Raw genomic sequence first — 18,059 nt, 5'->3', positions numbered from 1 at the left:
TCAATGTCATGTCAATTACAAATTTGACAATCCAATCAGACAACAGATGGGTTTGGCTGTTGGAGTGATGCTTTACTGAGCTTCAGGTCCTGGAAGAATAAATGCCCTTTTACATGCCAGCCCACCATTTTCCTTCATCACCAAGAAGGAAAACAGTCTGTGTGTGTCTGAGTTCGGTCACAGGTTTTTTGTGTCACAGGTTTACGCGTTTATGCAGAAACCTCCAGTATGGGCTACTCCAGAGCCTTTTCAACAGCGCTGCAGACCTCGGGGGGAAAGCTGTGGAAATGACACAGTCTTCACTAGTGGGGATAGTTACAAAGCTTTCTTCGTTATGAATTAGCGATACATGTTTTTGTTGGATATTTGAAGATAAAACAACACAAACTCTTGTAGAGGACATAAAGTCAGATACAATTTTTATACTTTTATACTTTTATACAATTTTTATACTCAAATACAATATTTTTTTAAACACTAACAACTGAATTTAAAATTCACCTTCCTGAAATTGAATTTGTATTTTTGAAAATTGTAATATTAATAGATTGAATTCTATTTAAATGTGTACACTGATCAACAGGAAGTTTGCTGGACCAGATTATCTAGGCAGTACTTGATGTGGTAAGAAGACTGTCATTGTTCCATAGTGCCACAAAAGTATACAGTGTTTGGATTGATCTTAATCAGTATGTAATGGTAAGGTTTTGACCCCCAGCCCACTGACACAGTCCAGCTCTATCGACCTTTCAACATATGTCTGCAAACACTCGATGCACCTTTGCTAGCTTTGCCTTGAGGCAACTGTTGTTGTGGTTTGGCAATGAATAAATACAACTGAAAACAAATGGAATTCCCTTGGGATTATATTCCTGCACTATGTATACTCATCATCTCGCTACACTTACAACCTTACCAGCGATCAATGCAGGCTGACTCAGCAGACTGCTTGGGCTGTCCAGGTCAGAGATTCCTGTGACACATTTACTGTGTCATCATTACTGAAAGTGAAACATGGCAAATAGGGTCAAGATGTAGTAACAACCGGCCGACATCAACATCATCACCATGACACAGCAGAGAAAACCAAATAAATTCAGCAACATCTCACACAGGACGGGACTCGGGATTCGACTTGGAAACTAAAGGCTTCATATTTTGGCAAAGTTTAGAAAGAACAATTCAAAAGTAGTTCTGTAATAAAAAAGAACACATTCAAGGATTGAAAATTGACTAATATGTCTCAAAACATAAATTTCTCTCTACAACATGTCAAAAAAAACTTAAGTTCACCTCTCCTTGGCTGATTTGAGCATTTCCTGCTCAGATCTGTGATTTTGATCCCATTCTCAGCACATTTTATCTTTCTGCTGAGATTATTTAATTTGATTATTCGCTTTAAGTGATGTGGGTTTTAAACTGTTCAGCTTTTAAACGGTCCCTGAAGACAAGTCCCATCAGCTCATGTTGTAAAACAACTTCAGATTGTAACAACACTGCAGGACGGATGTTTCAGTTTTATATCGCTAAGGATGTGGGACAAACTGCAGCATTATTGTAACAGCAGGTGGTGACAGGGCAGCTTGCTGCCATGTTTGTGTCTCCTCGGCCTGTCTCTCTGCTTGTGTTAATGAAGGGCAGAATGACCTCACGCTCAGGCCATGATGTGCTTGGCCAGCTCAGTAATATATAAATATCTCTATATATGTATGTATATAAGAAACAACCCAATATAACCCTGATAGAACTACATTTATCTAAGGCTTGCTTGCAAATTCACAAATGGCAAACAAGGTCAAATACGGGTATTTTCCTTTTAACTCTTTTTTATGTTGATCTGAATTTGATATAATCTCTGTGATAAAAAGACATTTTGCAGTTTATCATAAAGGAAGGTCACACAGCAGTGAGAAGACGACTTCTGTTAATAGAAAGAGATAAGAAAAATATGCAGAATGGAATTAAATCTCCTGACAAAGAGCAATGAGAAATAAATAGTGCTTCTATATCTTTTATTACAGTGAAAACAGGAAAACCATGCTCCCCACATAATACTTTTCTTAAATGCTACGATCACATGTGTTTCTGTGTTGTGTTGCTCTGATCGTGCTATTCTACCTTTCAGCCCAGTATTTAGTCATCACAGCAGCTCCAACTATACTCTTTTCCCTTCCTTACTCACGTTTACACTACCACTAGGAATTATGAGGCTGCATGCTCTCTGTCATTCATTAGCTTCGCCCTCCTGCAAGGACAGGAGCACAATCAGGACCGTCCCGTCCAATTCAACAGATCCAAGTACAATCACCCTCTTCTCCATCATCAGCTGCATGAAAACAAACTCTGAAGACAACAATCCGTCTACACAGTGCTTCTCCTACACCGGCAGTTCCACTGTAATACACATGCAGCAGGATAACATGTGATTGCCTCTATGGTCCTATTTTTGGTCATCATAAGGCAGCAACCTCCGCTGCACGTTCTACCTCTCTTGTTTAGGTACAAACGTACACACAGTCATATAAAGGCGATCTCCTTCAAGGGCATGCTGTACCGAGGAGATGCCAAATAGCAAGAAGAAGAAACATTAGCAGTTACACACTTGCAAGGTCACACACAGCCATGTTGCTGCATGCCAATAAACTGAAAAAAGAAAAAACAAGAGAGAGAGAGAGAATAAGACAGATGTCCTACCATTTCTCCCACTGGTCCTCCATCCAGCCCTCTCCTCCTTCCCCTCCCGAATCCATGCTGTAAGTGAGGAGGGCATCCACAGTCAAGAGGAGAGGAGGAGAAGAAGGAGCAAGAGGGTTAGAAAGTGAAAGAGGCAGTGAGGGAGGCAGAGAGGGAGGAGCGAGTGTAGGAAGAGAGCTGGGGGAGAGGGAGAAGGGGAGCAGCTCGTCCAGGGTCGATGGAAGCGGCGTCTGATTCAGAGCCCGGCTGCTGCTGCTGCTCATTGGGAGGGAAGCGAGATGGATGGAGGATTTTTTTCCCCCCAAAGAGAGGAGCTGAAGCCACCAGAGAACAGTAGTATTATATAACCCTCTTTCTCTCTCCCTCTCTCTGATGTTTACTCAGATTTACTATGCCAATGCTGGAAACTGCTGGTGTTAGCAGATCATCTAACAACACGGGAAGTCCAAACAGGAAAAACATCAGCACAGGAGGACACTCCTCTCTCGCTCTCTCTCTCTCCTCTATCTGTGTAAAACACGGTCACCCTCAATTATTCATGGGGCTCATTGATCACAGAAGACTTCTAATTTTCCCTTTTCCATCGCTCTTTTTCCCTATTCATCTTCTTAAAAGAAGATTCTAGCTTATCATCATTCATGAAACTACTGCACTCAGTGCTGAGATCTGGCAGCATGGCGACAGTGACAAAATAAGAAGGCTGACAGGCCATAAAGCAAACGTAGACAGGTGCCCAAACAGTCACACGGTATATTCAGATAGTCTGCAGCACTTATCGTAAAAGACGTCATTCCTTTATGTCTGTGAAATTTCTGACGCAAAAAAGATGTTGTTGTGTGATGTATTGCTGTATTATTTCATAAATAATAATACTGTTATTAGTAAAATTTAAAAATTTCACTTCAACAAAACCTCTGACTAAACAATACAGGGAGTGCAGAATTATTAGGAAAATGAGTATTTTGTCCACATCATCCTCTTCATGCATGTTGTCTTACTCCAAGCTGTATAGGCTCGAAAGCCTACTACCAATTAAGCATATTAGGTGATGTGCATCTCTGTAATGAGAAGGGGTGTGGTCTAATGACATCAACACCCTATATCAGGTGTGCATAATTATTAGGCAACGTCCTTTCCTTTGGCAAAATGGGTCAAAAGAAGGACTTGACAGGCTCAGAAAAGTCAAAAATAGTGAGATATCTTGCAGAGGGATGCAGCAGTCTCAAAATTGCAAAGCTTCTGAAGCGTGATCATCGAACAATCAAGCGTTTCATTCAAAATAGTCAACAGGGTCGCAAGAAGCGTGTGGAAAAACCAAGGCGCAAAATAACTGCCCATGAACTGAGAAAAGTCAAGCGTGCAGCTGCCAAGATGCCACTTGCCACCAGGTTGGCCATATTTCAGAGCTGCAACATCACTGGAGTCCCCAAAAGCACAAGGTGTGCAATACTCAGAGACATGGCCAAGGTAAGAAAGGCTGAAAGACGACCACCACTGAACAAGACACACAAGCTGAAACGTCAAGACTGGGCCAAGAAATATCTCAAGACTGATTTTTCTAAGGTTTTATGGACTGATGAAATGAGAGTGAGTCTTGATGGGCCAGATGGATGGGCCCGTGGCTAGATTGGTAAAGGGCAGAGAGCTCCAGTCCGACTCAGACGCCAGCAAGGTGGAGGTGGAGTACTGGTTTGGGCTGGTATCATCAAAGATGAGCTTGTGGGGCCTTTTCGGGTTGTGGATGGAGTCAAGCTCAACTCCCAGTCCTACTGCCAGTTTCTGGAAAACACCTTCTTCAAGCAGTGGTACAGGAAGAAGTCTGCATCCTTCAAGAAAAACATGATTTTCATGCAGGACAATGCTCCATCACACGCGTCCAAGTACTCCACAGAGTGGCTGGCAAGAAAGGGTATAAAAGAAGAAAAACTAATGACATGGCCAACTTGTTCACCTGATCTGAACCCCATTGAGAACCTGTGGTCCATCATCAAATGTGAGATTTACAAGGAGGGAAAACAGTACACCTCTCTGAACAGTGTCTGGGAGGCTGTGGTTGCTGCTGCACGCAATGTTGATGGTGAACAGATCAAAACACTGACAGAATCCATGGATGGCAGGCTTTTGAGTGTCCTTGCAAAGAAAGGTGCCTATATTGGTCGCTGATTTGTTTTTGTTTTGTTTTTGAATGTCAGAAATGTATATTTGTGAATGTGGAGATGTTATATTGGTTTCACTGGTGAAAATAAATGATTGAAATGGGTATATATTTGTTTTTTGTTAAGTTGCCTAATAATTATGCACAGTAATAGTCACCTGCACACACAGATATCCCCCTAAAATAGCTAAAACTAAAAACAAACTAAAAACTACTTCCAAAAACATTCAGCTTTGATATTAATGAGTTTTTTGGGTTCATTGAGAACATGGTTGTTGTTCAATAATAAAATTATTCTTCAAAAATACAACTTGCCTAATAATTCTGCACTCCCTGTACTACTGTTTATTTGTTTTCACCAACTGGAACATTTTTTCTGAAAACATGTAGGGGCATTCCCATTTTGGACATCCCAACTTTTGACAAGGAAGTTCTTAAAATTCGCTCTCACTAGCGTTTCAGTTTTATTTTCAGTTGTGAGCATTTAGGTTAGGAAATCACAATGAGTTCCAATATGGTTTTACCATGTTAAAGACACGTTACAAAGTTCCATTCCCTTATTTTCCAGGGTGCCCGTTTACCTCTCATGTTCTAGGGATGTAGCATTTCTCTAGTTGAGAATAAATCTACAGTCTGCTTTTCACAGTCTTTTATAGCTTCCCACTTGATGTTATCCCACCACTGTCGCTGCTGTGAAACCCTTTTGATATTGCTAATGCAAGCATAATAGGATGGTAAAAAGTGCAGGTCAGTGCATAAATGTAAAGGACACAGGGTGAGAATTACCTGACATTCATTGCGCAAAAATTAAAAGATTACTTCATTACTAAACTGGCCAAGCTTTCACAATTTTACAATTGTTTTTCTTTCCTTAAAAAACCCCCCATTGTTTTGCTGTAAGCAGAATGTCTGTAAATTGAAGCTAAGAAATAGCCTCAGTAAATGTATATGCAATCATATTCTCATTAGCCATGTGGCTGAAAACTTCATTTTAACACACAGCTGTAGATCATAATACCAGTTTGCATGGACTGTAGATAAAATATGCATATAGTTGTTTCCACTTTGGTTTTTTGAAACCAAAGAGGTGTCTCTAAATTTGAAATGATTGGATGGATGAAAGAACTGCCAGGTATATATAAATGCCTTAATGCACCTTTAAGACTGATTGTCTGCATGATCAACTCGGTCACCTATAACATCTCCAGGTTTCTGGTTTCGATCCTCAACCCGCTGGTGGACAGCTCTGAACACCACATCCAGAACACCCTGGATTTTGTTGAGAAGGTGAGAGATGTCATTATGGAGGCAGATGAAACCATGGTCTTGCAAGACGTTACATCTCTCTTCACGTGCATCCCAGTCACGGAAGTGTTGGAGGTAGTCTGTAAGAGATTACAGGATGACACCAACCTCAGCAACAGGACCACTCTCAGCATCGACCAAGTGTGTTTGCTTTTGGAACTGTGTCTTCATTCCACCTACTTCACATACAAGGGTCAGTTCTACAGGCAGAAACATGGGTGTGCCATGGGCTCCCCAGTTTCACCCATCGTGGCCAATTTGTACATGGAAGAAGTTGAAAAGAGGGCTTTGCTATCCTACCCTGGAACACCACCAAGCCATTGGTTCAGATATGTGGATGACACCTGGGTGAAAATTAAATCTCAGGACGTACCACAATTCACGGATCACATTAACTCAGTGGACTGACACATCAAATTCACCAGGGAGGATATGAAAAGTGGCAGGTTAGCCTTCTTAGACTGTGAGATTTCCATCAGTAATGGGGGACATCTAAAAGCTGACGTGTACCGTAAACCTACACATACAGATCAGTATCTAAGGTTTGACTCTCATCATCCACTGGAGCACAAACTGGGTGTCATCAGGACGCTACAACACAGATCGAACACCATCCCCACTGACACAGCGGCCAGGGAGGCAGAAGAACAGCACATCAAGAAGGCCCTGAGTAAATGTGGTTATCCCAGCTGGACTTTTGTCAAAGCTGGAAAGGCATCTAAAGAAAGCTCCAGCCGATCCAGGAGAGAAGGACAACCGCTGCCCAAGCGAAAACCTCTAGTGATCCCATAGGTGTCAGGAGTATCTGAGCAGTTGAGACGCATTTTTTCTAAACACCGGGTCACTGTGGCTTTTAAACCCCAAAACACGCTGCGCCAAAAACTGGTCCACCCCAAGGATCGGGTCCCCCGACACAAACAGAGTAACATAGTGTATGCTGTTAAGTGCCAGGAGAATTGCCAGGATTTATACATCGGGGAAACCAAACAACCTCTGGTGAAGCGGATGGCACAACACAGAAGAGCTACCTCGTCAGGCCAGGACTCTGCAGTCTATTTACACCTACAGTCCAGTGGACACTCTTTCAAGGATGAGGATGTTCACATCCTGGACAGGGAGGAACGCTGATTTGAGCGCGGCGTCAAGGAGGCCATTTATGTGAAAAGGGAAAGACCATCTCTGAATCGAGGAGGGGGCCTAAGGGTACATCTTTCGCCATCTTACAATGCTGTGATTGCAGCCATTCCCCAACTCTCTGTGAATGGTACTCATGGCCATTGATCAGTGGTCTTTGATCAGTGGGTTTTGGTCAGTGGTTGTTGATCAATGGTCATGAGAATTTGCATAATTAAGATTAAGGAACTGACCTCCCAGCCCATTGTTCCTCAGTGGGCTGGTTTCAGTCATTATGCGAATGTACTGTTTATAAGATTGGGGAAACCTGCAGTCAGCTGAGACTCAAGAAGTCACTTGGATGAGTGCTGAAACGTTTCTCCCAAATGCTACGTCCAGATGAAAAGAATCAACTTTTGGAGGTTTTCTTTCCTGGATGATTGAAAATGCATCAAGACCTACCATAGGTAAAACAGACACCTTGTCATAATTCTTTCACCATCTTGGTGAAACCAGATGTCACAAGCGAAGCAGGGATCTTTTAGAAAAACTAAGGGAACGTTAGCAACTTATCTTTCTCTAAATATAACTGTAACTCCTAAATTAGGTTTTACTTGTGCTGTACTTGCTTTTAAAGAGAGAGAGAGTGACAGAAAAAGAAGAGCGAGAGAGGGTCCTGTACTGTATAAACAGAACGGAGTGCTGTCAAGTCAAACATGCATTGTTAGCAGAAATGAGACACAGCAGTAAATGATCATCCACTGGGAACAGCAAGCAGGGCAATTACTGTCCACTAGCTCCTACTACAGGTGAAATTCAAATCAACCAACATTAAAGCTGCAAATGAAAAGGTGAAAGTAGAGAAAGAGGGTCAATGGATAAATGACTCAAACACTTTTGTGGATTTATAATTAAGAGATTACTGATAAACTTTTGATTTTTAAGTAATTTGGGGAAAAAATGGAAAGATGTGCCTACGAGTTCTGATTCCTCGGGACATAAGTCATGCAAAATGCAAGAGTATGGGTGGGCAATATAGCCTCCAAATTAAATCACAATGATTCAAGAAAAAACTAGAAAAAATCCTGAACAACATTTAACTGATGTTTGCAGCAACATTTACAAGAGAAATGAAGGGCCTTTTCCAACTTTCTTTACCAGAGAGCTAGTGTCCCTGATGACACACTACCTAATTTGAAATGTAAATCTACTGAAACAAGGTGGCAGCAGCAGCATTATAGCAACAGTAGTGACACAGCATAAGTCAAATGTAAGCATAAAAGTACTGTTGTCAATGTTAATTTTAAGTAAAAATATAATATGACTGCTTAACGCTGCAGTTAAAGTAACTTAATGATGCAACTCTTCTGCTTTTGCATTATTGTCACATATTAAAATTGAAAAATATTTTCTATTATGGATGCTGAATTTGGATCAACCTTTTTAACCAACTGCACAATGCATCCTTTCGACCATGAAAGAGCATCAGTAATTGTATTTGAAATTTCACAAACTGCTAGCCAGCTAGGGTCCTCCTTGGCATAGTAAATCTGAGTAAACATGATCTACAGTGAGCTGGAAAGGCATATCTAACCAGAGCCTGAGGAACGAGAAAAGCTCTCGCCACTTTATCTCACTACGGCTGTAGAGCAGAACAGGCAAATACCTGTGGAGTTCATTCAACGGATTGGAAACTTATTAGCAAGGCAGTTGATTATTTCTTTATTATTTATAATGTGGTTAGTGTATATGCTATTATTTAATAATTCATGAAATTTGTGAGTGTGCTCAACAACATTTAAAATATGTGCACACATGATCTGCCTCGCTGCCACAAATACAATCTAATTCTGAGGGAAACATCCCTAATTATTTTAAACATAATCATGTGTAAAGACTTTTCCTTCAGTTTATGCTAACATCATTCAAAGTATTATCCTTCTTACTTAATCCTGAAATATATATTATCATAGCTGGCAATACTGTTGTGAAATCAGTTTCTTCCACAGGTTACAATCCTTGCTGTAACGTTACTAGACTATTCGACAACCACCCTAACATTTCAATCTGTGTTTTGTGAGCAAATTTTAATGTTAACATTTTAAATTAAAATTATGCCAGTATGTCAGTGTTTTAAAATACCTTTTAATAAAGGAGTCTGTTTAAGTACAGTACATAGGATAATAATTGTGGTTTGGTAATGAATTGGGCATGGAGACTCGTATAATCCTACTGGTACCAACTTCTAAATTTCTGGTATCATGACATCCCTAGAACAAACTCCAGCTGCCTTCTACTTATGTTCTTTAAACACGAAACAGATGAATGATGACCTACAAAGGTATTTTCCGTGCCCTTAAGGTGGAAACTTTTATGAGCAATATTGGAAATGACAGCCAGTTTAATGAAATACATAACAAAAACTACTGGCAACTGGCAACACACCTGAGTTGCCAATTTCAAAATCTTACGTAGTCCCGTTTTCAAGTTTTTGCATTCACAAGATTTTCAGAAAGCATACTCTGACCATGAGGTCAAGATCACTGACATTCAAACTTATCCAAGGTTTTTAGTAGATGCACCTATGGCATCAATTTGAAAATCCTACGTATCTTTGTTCTCGACTTATTACATTCACAAACTTAGATGTCCACTCCACCCGCCTTGTCCATCTGTCCAACGGGGTGATGACAATACCTTTATTTCAGCTCCAGTTGTTGCTAACAGAGTGAAAGTTCCAGCTTAGACAAGTTAACCAAATCAAATTAATGCTACTGTATGATAAACCAATCAAATAACTTACTAGAACTCTCAAACCCTATTCACAGAAAGCTATTTTATAACTCTAACAAGTGATTACAGTTAACTTGCACCTGTTGAGAAAGACAGGCATTACCTGATCCATCAACAGGGATCTCAGCTGGCTGATGTCTAATGAGTTTTTCCCTTAAAGCACCCTAGAGTAGTCTGCAATCCTATACTGTTGTTCTGCTTCATATCTTCTTAATTATGCTTAACTACGCACACTTGCACAGATACAGATTTCCCACTACGCCCTCTTGTGCCACAAGTGAGTTATGTGAATAATGCATGGCAGGTAATTTTAAAACAAAAGTTCACATAAATGTATAGCCCAGCCCTCACCACACCACTCCCTCTAAAATGAAAAAATACAATCCAGGTTTGAGACTTCCTGAACACCTAATTTCACATTAAATATTACAGGATAGCTGAAGATTAAATTCTGTTTGGGGATGACTAGTTGAAAGGTCTAATTATTTTATGCAGCCTTTATAAGTTTTTTAGTTTTCCTTTTTTTGTAGACTACATTGTGCAGCATTTTGCTGTCCATTGCTTAATATCAGTTACAATACTAGAAAGTGCATTTTCTGAAGAAACTGCAGTGTGAATGCTTGAATCTGAATGTATGCATTGAAATGAAATAATTACTGAATTTAAGTTAAAAATTTTGAATGAGATAAAAAAAAAAACCCGAATTTAACCTGAAAACAAAAGTGCTGAACTGCTAAAAGCTGAAGGTTACACAGAGGAAGAAGTTGGAAAAAAGCTGAAAATGTTTTAATTGTAAATTAGAAAAACCTAAGAAATGAGAAAAGAACATTTAGAGTCAGAAAACATCTGAAAGAATATTAAAAGGTCATATTCTTTGAATCACTGAATGAAGAAAATGTGATCCCTCCACACAGTTTAAAAAGTTGACATCTCTGAGCTTTGAAAGACAAGATGTTGGAAAAAGAACAACGATGGCGACGTTTTGAGGGTAAAATGATGGCTTTAACACTGTGGACACAGCAGCAGTTGAAAGAGAAGTGTTTAAGATTAATTTTGGCACAGTGGCAGGCAGAGCTCGTTAAGCAGGCAGGTGTGAGCCTGGTTGCTATAGTGACCGCACCCAATGGCTCCATACACACGGACACAGACATGCACCTCACTTTTGCTGCTTAAAATGAACAGAAAAGTCAGGCCCAAACAAATCGTTCCCAAATGAAAAGTAAAAGTCGTATTGACAAAATTCTTTCACTGTGAGCGACAGCAATGTCTAGTCTACCAAATTCTCAGTTTTCATGTCTGTGGAGTTTATTATATGGACGTGGTGACAGTGGAAAGACACCATGCTCTTCTGATTTTCAAACGAACCTTCTGAGCCATTTTAACATTAGAGTCTATGGAAGAGTTGGAGGGAGGAGGCTGTGCATTGGTGACATTTATGAAAGAACCATAACACCTAGTACAATAGTAAACACATTGGATGAAAGAGGACAGCCATGGCTACGTTTTGAGGGTAAAATCATACCTGTAGAGCAAACGCTGTGGACACAGCAGCAGTTTTAAAAAAGATTTTAAGATTAATTTTTTTGCTCCTCTCACTCTAGCAGTTGAGCTGTCTCACTCTAGCCCCAACATTCCGTCCCATAGACACCCATTATAAACTCTGAAACGGGTGAAAAAACATCATGAAACTTAAACTGGAACTGAAGAAAAAGTATAATAGATATTGAAAAGATAAATACAAGTTGAATAGTTGAATGTCTTGTCTTCGTTTTAAAGTTTGAATGGTGGCTCTATGTCAATGTATGTGGAAGTAGTAAGAGTTTAAAAATGAGTAAGTTGAATGAGGATTTGAAGGGTCTCCCCATTGAAATACATTATAAATTTTTGTTGAATAAAGTTGAATAAAATTAAAAATATAAATGTTAAAAATATGAAAAATAGAAGCAGTGTTGTCCAAAAGAATAGGAATCTAACGGTGTTTGAATGGTTTTTCTAAGTTGAACGGTTTTGAAGGAGTAGGATTACAAAAAACGTACGGAATAGATAAAATATAATAACTAGAAAGTGCATTTTCTGAAGAAACTGCAGTGTGAATGCTTGAATCTGAATGTATGCACTGAAATGAATTAATTGCTGAATTTTGAGTTAAAAATATTGAATGAGATTAAAAAAAAACAAAAAAAAAACGAATTTAACCTGAAAACAAAGGTGCTGAACTGCTAAAAGCTGAAGGTTACACAGAAGAAGGAGTTGGAAAAAAACTGAAAATGTTTTAAATGTAAATTAGAAAACCCTAAGAAATGAGAAAAGAACATTCAGAGTCAGAAAACATCTGAATGAATATTAAAAGGTCATATTCTTTGAATCACTGTATGACTCAAATGTGATCCCTCCACTTTGATCTACACAGTTTAAAAAGTTTAAATGCCTGAGCTTTGAAAGATACGGTGTTGGAAAGAGAACAATAATGGCGACAATTTGAGGGTAAAATGATGGCTGTAACACTGTGGACACAGCAGCAGTTGAAAGAGAAGTGCTTAAGATGAATCTTGGTACAGTGGCAGGCATAGCTCGTTAAGCAGGCAGGTGTGAGCCTGGTTTCTATAGTGACCGCACCCAATGGCTCCATACACACGTACACAGACATGCGCCTCACTTTTGCTGCTTAAAATGAACAGAAAAGTCAGGCCGAAACAAATCGTTCCCAAATGAAAAGTAAAAGTCGTATTGACAAAATTCTTTCACCGTGAGCGACAGCAGCTTCTAGTCTACTGAATTCTCAGTTTTCATGCCTGTGGAGTTTATTATATGGACGTGGTGACAGTGGAAAGACACCATGCTCTTCTGATTTTCAAACCAACCTTCTGAGCCGTTTTAACATTAGAGTCTATGGAAGAGTTGGAGGGAGGAGGCTGTGCATTGGTGACATTTACGAAAGAACCATAACACCTAGTACAATAGTAAACACATTGGATGAAAGAGGACAGCGATGGCTACGTTTTGAGGGTAAAATCATACCTGTAGAGCAAACGCTGCGGACACAGCAGCAGTTTTAAAAAAGATTTTAAGATTAATTTATTTGCTCCTCTCACTCTAGCAGTTGAGCTGCCTCACTCTAGCCCCAACATTCCGTCCCATACACACCCATTATAAACTCTGAAACGGGTGAAAAAACATCATGAAACTTAAACTGGAACTGAAGAAAAAGTATAATAGATATTGAAAAGATAAATACAAGTTGAATAGTTGAATGTCTTGTCTTCGTTTTAAAGTTTGAATGGTGGCTCTATGTCAATGTATGTGGAAGTAGTAAGAGTTTAAAAATGAGTAAGTTGAATGAGGATTTGAAGGGTATCCCCATTGAAATACATTATAAATTTTTGTTGAATAAAGTTGAATAAAATTAAAAATATAAATGTTAAAAATATGAAAAATAGAAGCAGTGTTGTCCAAAAGAATAGGAATCTAACGGTGTTTGAATGGTTTTTCTAAGTTGAACGGTTTTGAAGGAGTAGGATTACAAAAAACGTACGGAATAGATAAAATATAATAATAATAATAACTAGAAAGTGCATTTTCTGAAGAAACTGCAGTGTGAATGCTTGAATCTGAATGTATGCACTGAAATGAATTAATTGCTGAATTTTGAGATAAAAATATTGAATGAGATAAAAAAAAAAAAAAAAAAAAAAACAAACCCGAATTTAACCTGAAAACAAAGGTGCTGAACTGCTAAAAGCTGAAGGTTACACAGAAGAAGGAGTTGGAAAAAAACTGAAAATGTTTTAAATGTAAATTAGAAAACCCTAAGAAATGAGAAAAGAACATTTAGAGTCAGAAAACATGTGAAAGAATATTAAAAGGTCATATTCTTTGAATCACTGAATGACTAAAATGTGATCCCTCCACTTGGACCCACACAGTTTAAAAAGTTTACATCTCTGAGCTTTGAAAGACAAGATGTTGGAAAAAGAACAATAATGGCGACGTTTTGAGGGTAAAATGATGGCTGTGACACTGTGGACACAGCAGCAGTTGAAAGAGAAGTGTTTAATATGAATCTTGGCACAGTGGCAGGCAGAGCTCGTTAAGCAGGCAGGTGTGAGCCTGGTTGCTATAGTGACTGCACCCAATGGCTCCATACACACGACACAGACATGCACCTCACTTTTGCTGCTTAAAATGAACAGAAAAGTCAGGCCGAAACAAATCGTTCCCAAATGAAAAGTACAAGTCGTATTGACAAAATTCTTTCACCGTGAGCGACAGCAGCTTCTAGTCTACCGAATTCTCAGTTTTCATGCCTGTGGAGTTTATTATATGGACGTGGTGACAGTGGAAAGACACCATGCTCTTCTGATTTTCAAACGAACCTTCTGAGCCATTTTAACATTAGAGTCTATGGAAGAGTTGGAAGGAGGAGGCTGTGCATTGGTGACATTTATGAAAGAACCGTAACACCTAGTACAATAGTAAACACATTGGATGAAAGAGGACAGCCATGGCTACGTTTTGAGGGTAAAATCATACCTGTAGAGCAAACGCTGTGGACACAGCAGCAGTTTTAAAAAAGATTTTAAGATTAATTTTTTTGCTCCTCTCACTCTAGCAGTTGAGCTGCCTCACTCTAGCCCCAACATTCCGTCCCATACACACCCATTATAAACTCTGAAACGGGTGAAAAAACATCATGAAACTTAAACTGGAACTGAAGAAAAAGTATAATAGATATTGAAAAGATAAATACAAGTTGAATAGTTGAATGTCTTGTCTTCGTTTTAAAGTTTGAATGGTGGCTCTATGTCAATGTATGTGGAAGTAGTAAGAGTTTAAAAATGAGTAAGTTGAATGAGAATTTGAAGGGTCTCCCCATTGAAATACATGGGAAATTTTTGTTGAATAAAGTTGAATAAAATTAAAAATATAAATGTTAAAAATGAGAAAATTAGAAGCAGTCATGTCCAAAATAATAGGAATCTAACGATGTTTGAATGGTTTTTCTAAGTTGAACGGTTTTGAAGGAGTAGGCTTTCAAAAAACGTACGGAAAAATAAAATATAACTAGAAAGTGCATTTTCTGAAGAAACTGCAGTGTGAATGCTTGAATCTGAATGTATGCACTGAAATGAATTAATTGCTGAATTTTGAGTTAAAAATATTGAATGAAATACAAAAAAAAACAAAACAACCAAATTTAACCTGAAAACAAAAGTGCTGAACTGCTAAAAGCTGAAGGTTACACAGAAGAAGAAGTTGGAAAAAAGCTGAAAATGTTTTAATTGTAAATTAGAAAAACCTCAGAACTGAGAAAAGAAAATTCAGAGTCAGAAAACATCTGAAAGAGCATTAAAAGTTCATATTCTTTGAATCACTGAATGACTAAAATGTGATCCCTCCGCTTGGATCCACACAGTTTAAAAAGTTTACATCTCTGAGCTTTGAAAGACAAGATGTTGGAAAAAGAACAACGATGGCGACGTTTTGAGGGTAAAATGATGGCTGTAACACTGTGGACACAGCAGCAGTTGAAAGAGAAGTGCTTAAGATGAATCTTGGCACAGTGGAAGGCAGAGCTCGTTAAGCAGGCAGGTGTGAGCCTGGTTGCTATAGTGACCGCACCCAATGGCTCCATACACACGTACACAGACATGCACCTCACTTTTGCTGCTTAAAATGAACAGAAAAGTCAGGCCGAAACAAATCGTTCCCAAATGAAAAGTAAAAGTCGTATTGACGAAATTCTTTCACCGTGAGCGACAGCAATGTCTAGTCTACCTAATTCTCAGTTTTCATGCCTGTGGAGCTTATTATATGGACGTGGTGACAGTGGAAAGACACCATGCTCTTCTGATTTTCAAACGAACCTTCTGAGCCATTTTAACATTAGAGTCTATGGAAGAGTTGGAGGGAGGAGGCTGTGCATTGGTGACATTTATGAAAGAACCATAACACCTAGGACAATAGTAAACACATTGGATGAAAGAGGACAGCGATGGCTACGTTTTGAGGGTAAAATCATACCTGTAGAGCAAACGCTGCAGACACAGCAGCAGTTTTAAAAAATATTTTAAGATTAATTTTTTTGCTCCTCTCACTCTAGCAGTTGAGCTGCCTCACTCTAGCCCCAACATTCCGTCCCATACACACCCATTATAAACTCTGAAACGGGTGAAAAAACATCATGAAACTTAAACTGGAACTGAAGAAAAAGTATAATAGATATTGAAAAGATAAATACAAGTTGAATAGTTGAATGTCTTGTCTTCGTTTTAAAGTTTGAATGGTGGCTCTATGTCAATGTATGTGGAAGTAGTAAGAGTTTAAAAATGAGTAAGTTGAATGAGGATTTGAAGGGTCTCCCCATTGAAATACATTATAAATTTTTGTTAAATAAAGTTGAATAAAATTAAAAATATAAATGTTAAAAATATGAAAAATAGAAGCAGTGTTGTCCAAAAGAATAGGAATCTAACGGTGTTTGAATGGTTTTTCTAAGTTGAACGGTTTTGAAGGAGTAGGATTACAAAAAACGTACGGAATAGATAAAATATAATAATAATAATAACTAGAAAGTGCATTTTCTGAAGAAACTGCAGTGTGAATGCTTGAATCTGAATGTATGCACTGAAATGAATTAATTACTGAATTTAAGTTAAAAATCTTGAATGAGATAAAAAAAAAAAACCCGAATTTAACCTGAAAACAAAAGTGCTGAACTGCTAAAAGCTGAAGGTTACACAGAAGAAGAAGTTGGAAAAAAGCTGAAAATGTTTTAATTGTAAATTAGAAAAACCTAAGAAATGAGAAAAGAACTTTTAGAGTCAGAAAACATATGAAAGACTATTAAAAGGTCATATTCTTTGAATCACTGAATGACTAAAATGTGATCCCTCCACTTGGACCCACACAGTTTAAAAAGTTTACATCTCTGAGCTTTGAAAGACAAGATGTTGGAAAAAGAACAACGATGGCGACGTTTTGAGGGTAAAATGATGGCTTTAACACTGTGGACACAGCAGCAGTTGAAAGAGAAGCGTTTAAGATGAATCTTGGCACAGTGGCAGGCAGAGCTCGTTAAGCAGGCAGGTGTGAGCCTGGTTGCTATAGTGACCGCACCCAATGGCTCCATACACACGTACACAGACATGCGCCTCACTTTTGCTGCTTAAAATGAACAGAAAAGTCAGGCTGAAACAAATCGTTCCCAAATGAAAAGTAAAAGTCGTATTGACAAAATTCTTTCACCGTGAGCGACAGCAGCTTCTAGTCTACCTAATTCTCAGTTTTCATGTCTGTGGAGTTTATTATATGGACGTGGTGACAGTGTAAAAACACCATGCTCTTCGGATTTTCAAACCAACCTTCTGAGCCGTTTTAACATTAGAGTCTATGGAAGAGTTGGAGGGAGGAGGCTGTGCATTGGTGACATTTACGAAAGAACCATAACACCTAGGACAATAGTAAACACATTGGATGAAAGAGGACAGCCATGGCTACGTTTTGAGGGTAAAATCATACCTGTAGAGCAAACGCTGCGGACACAGCAGCAGTTTTAAAAAAGATTTTAAGATTAATTTTTTTGCTCCTCTCACTCTAGCAGTTGAGCTGTCTCACTCTAGCCCCAACATTCCGTCCCATACACACCCATTATAAACTCTGAAACGGGTGAAAAAACATCATGAAACTTAAACTGGAACTGAAGAAAAAGTATAATAGATATTGAAAAGATAAATACAAGTTGAATAGTTGAATGTCTTGTCTTCGTTTTAAAGTTTGAATGGTGGCTCTATGTCAATGTATGTGGAAGTAGTAAGAGTTTAAAAATGAGTAAGTTGAATGAGGATTTGAAGGGTCTCCCCATTGAAATACATTGTAAATTTTTGTTGAATAAAGTTGAATAAAATTAAAAATATAAATGTTAAAAATATGAAAAATAGAAGCAGTGTTGTCCAAAAGAATAGGAATCTAACGGTGTTTGAATGGTTTTTCTAAGTTGAAC

The 18,059-nt window shown here is 38.6% G+C and overlaps 1 protein-coding gene across 2 annotated transcripts in view; it reads right to left on the bottom strand.

Annotated features, from left to right (window-relative positions):
- mapk8ip1b (mitogen-activated protein kinase 8 interacting protein 1b) overlaps positions 1 to 18,059 on the bottom strand; it is a 142,843-nt gene that overhangs the window by 33,754 nt on the left and 91,030 nt on the right. Inside the window, exon 1 of one of the 2 annotated variants that reach the window (XM_085275853.1) lies at positions 2,695 to 3,066. The exons of the other annotated variant lie outside the window; for it this stretch is intronic. Coding sequence (XP_085131979.1) covers positions 2,695 to 2,957 — 263 coding nt within the window. The 5' untranslated portion in view covers positions 2,958 to 3,066. Of the gene's footprint in view, positions 1 to 2,694; positions 3,067 to 18,059 lie in introns of those variants that run through there. 2 annotated transcript variants of the gene reach the window in all.

Source organism: Mchenga conophoros, linkage group LG1, assembly GCF_057382185.1.
Source record: "Mchenga conophoros isolate Kocher_MC1m ecotype Shallow Benthic linkage group LG1, M_conophoros_male_GT1.1, whole genome shotgun sequence".
Taxonomy (NCBI): Eukaryota; Metazoa; Chordata; class Actinopteri; order Cichliformes; family Cichlidae; genus Mchenga; species Mchenga conophoros.
This window is presented reverse-complemented; position numbering and strand designations above follow the sequence as displayed.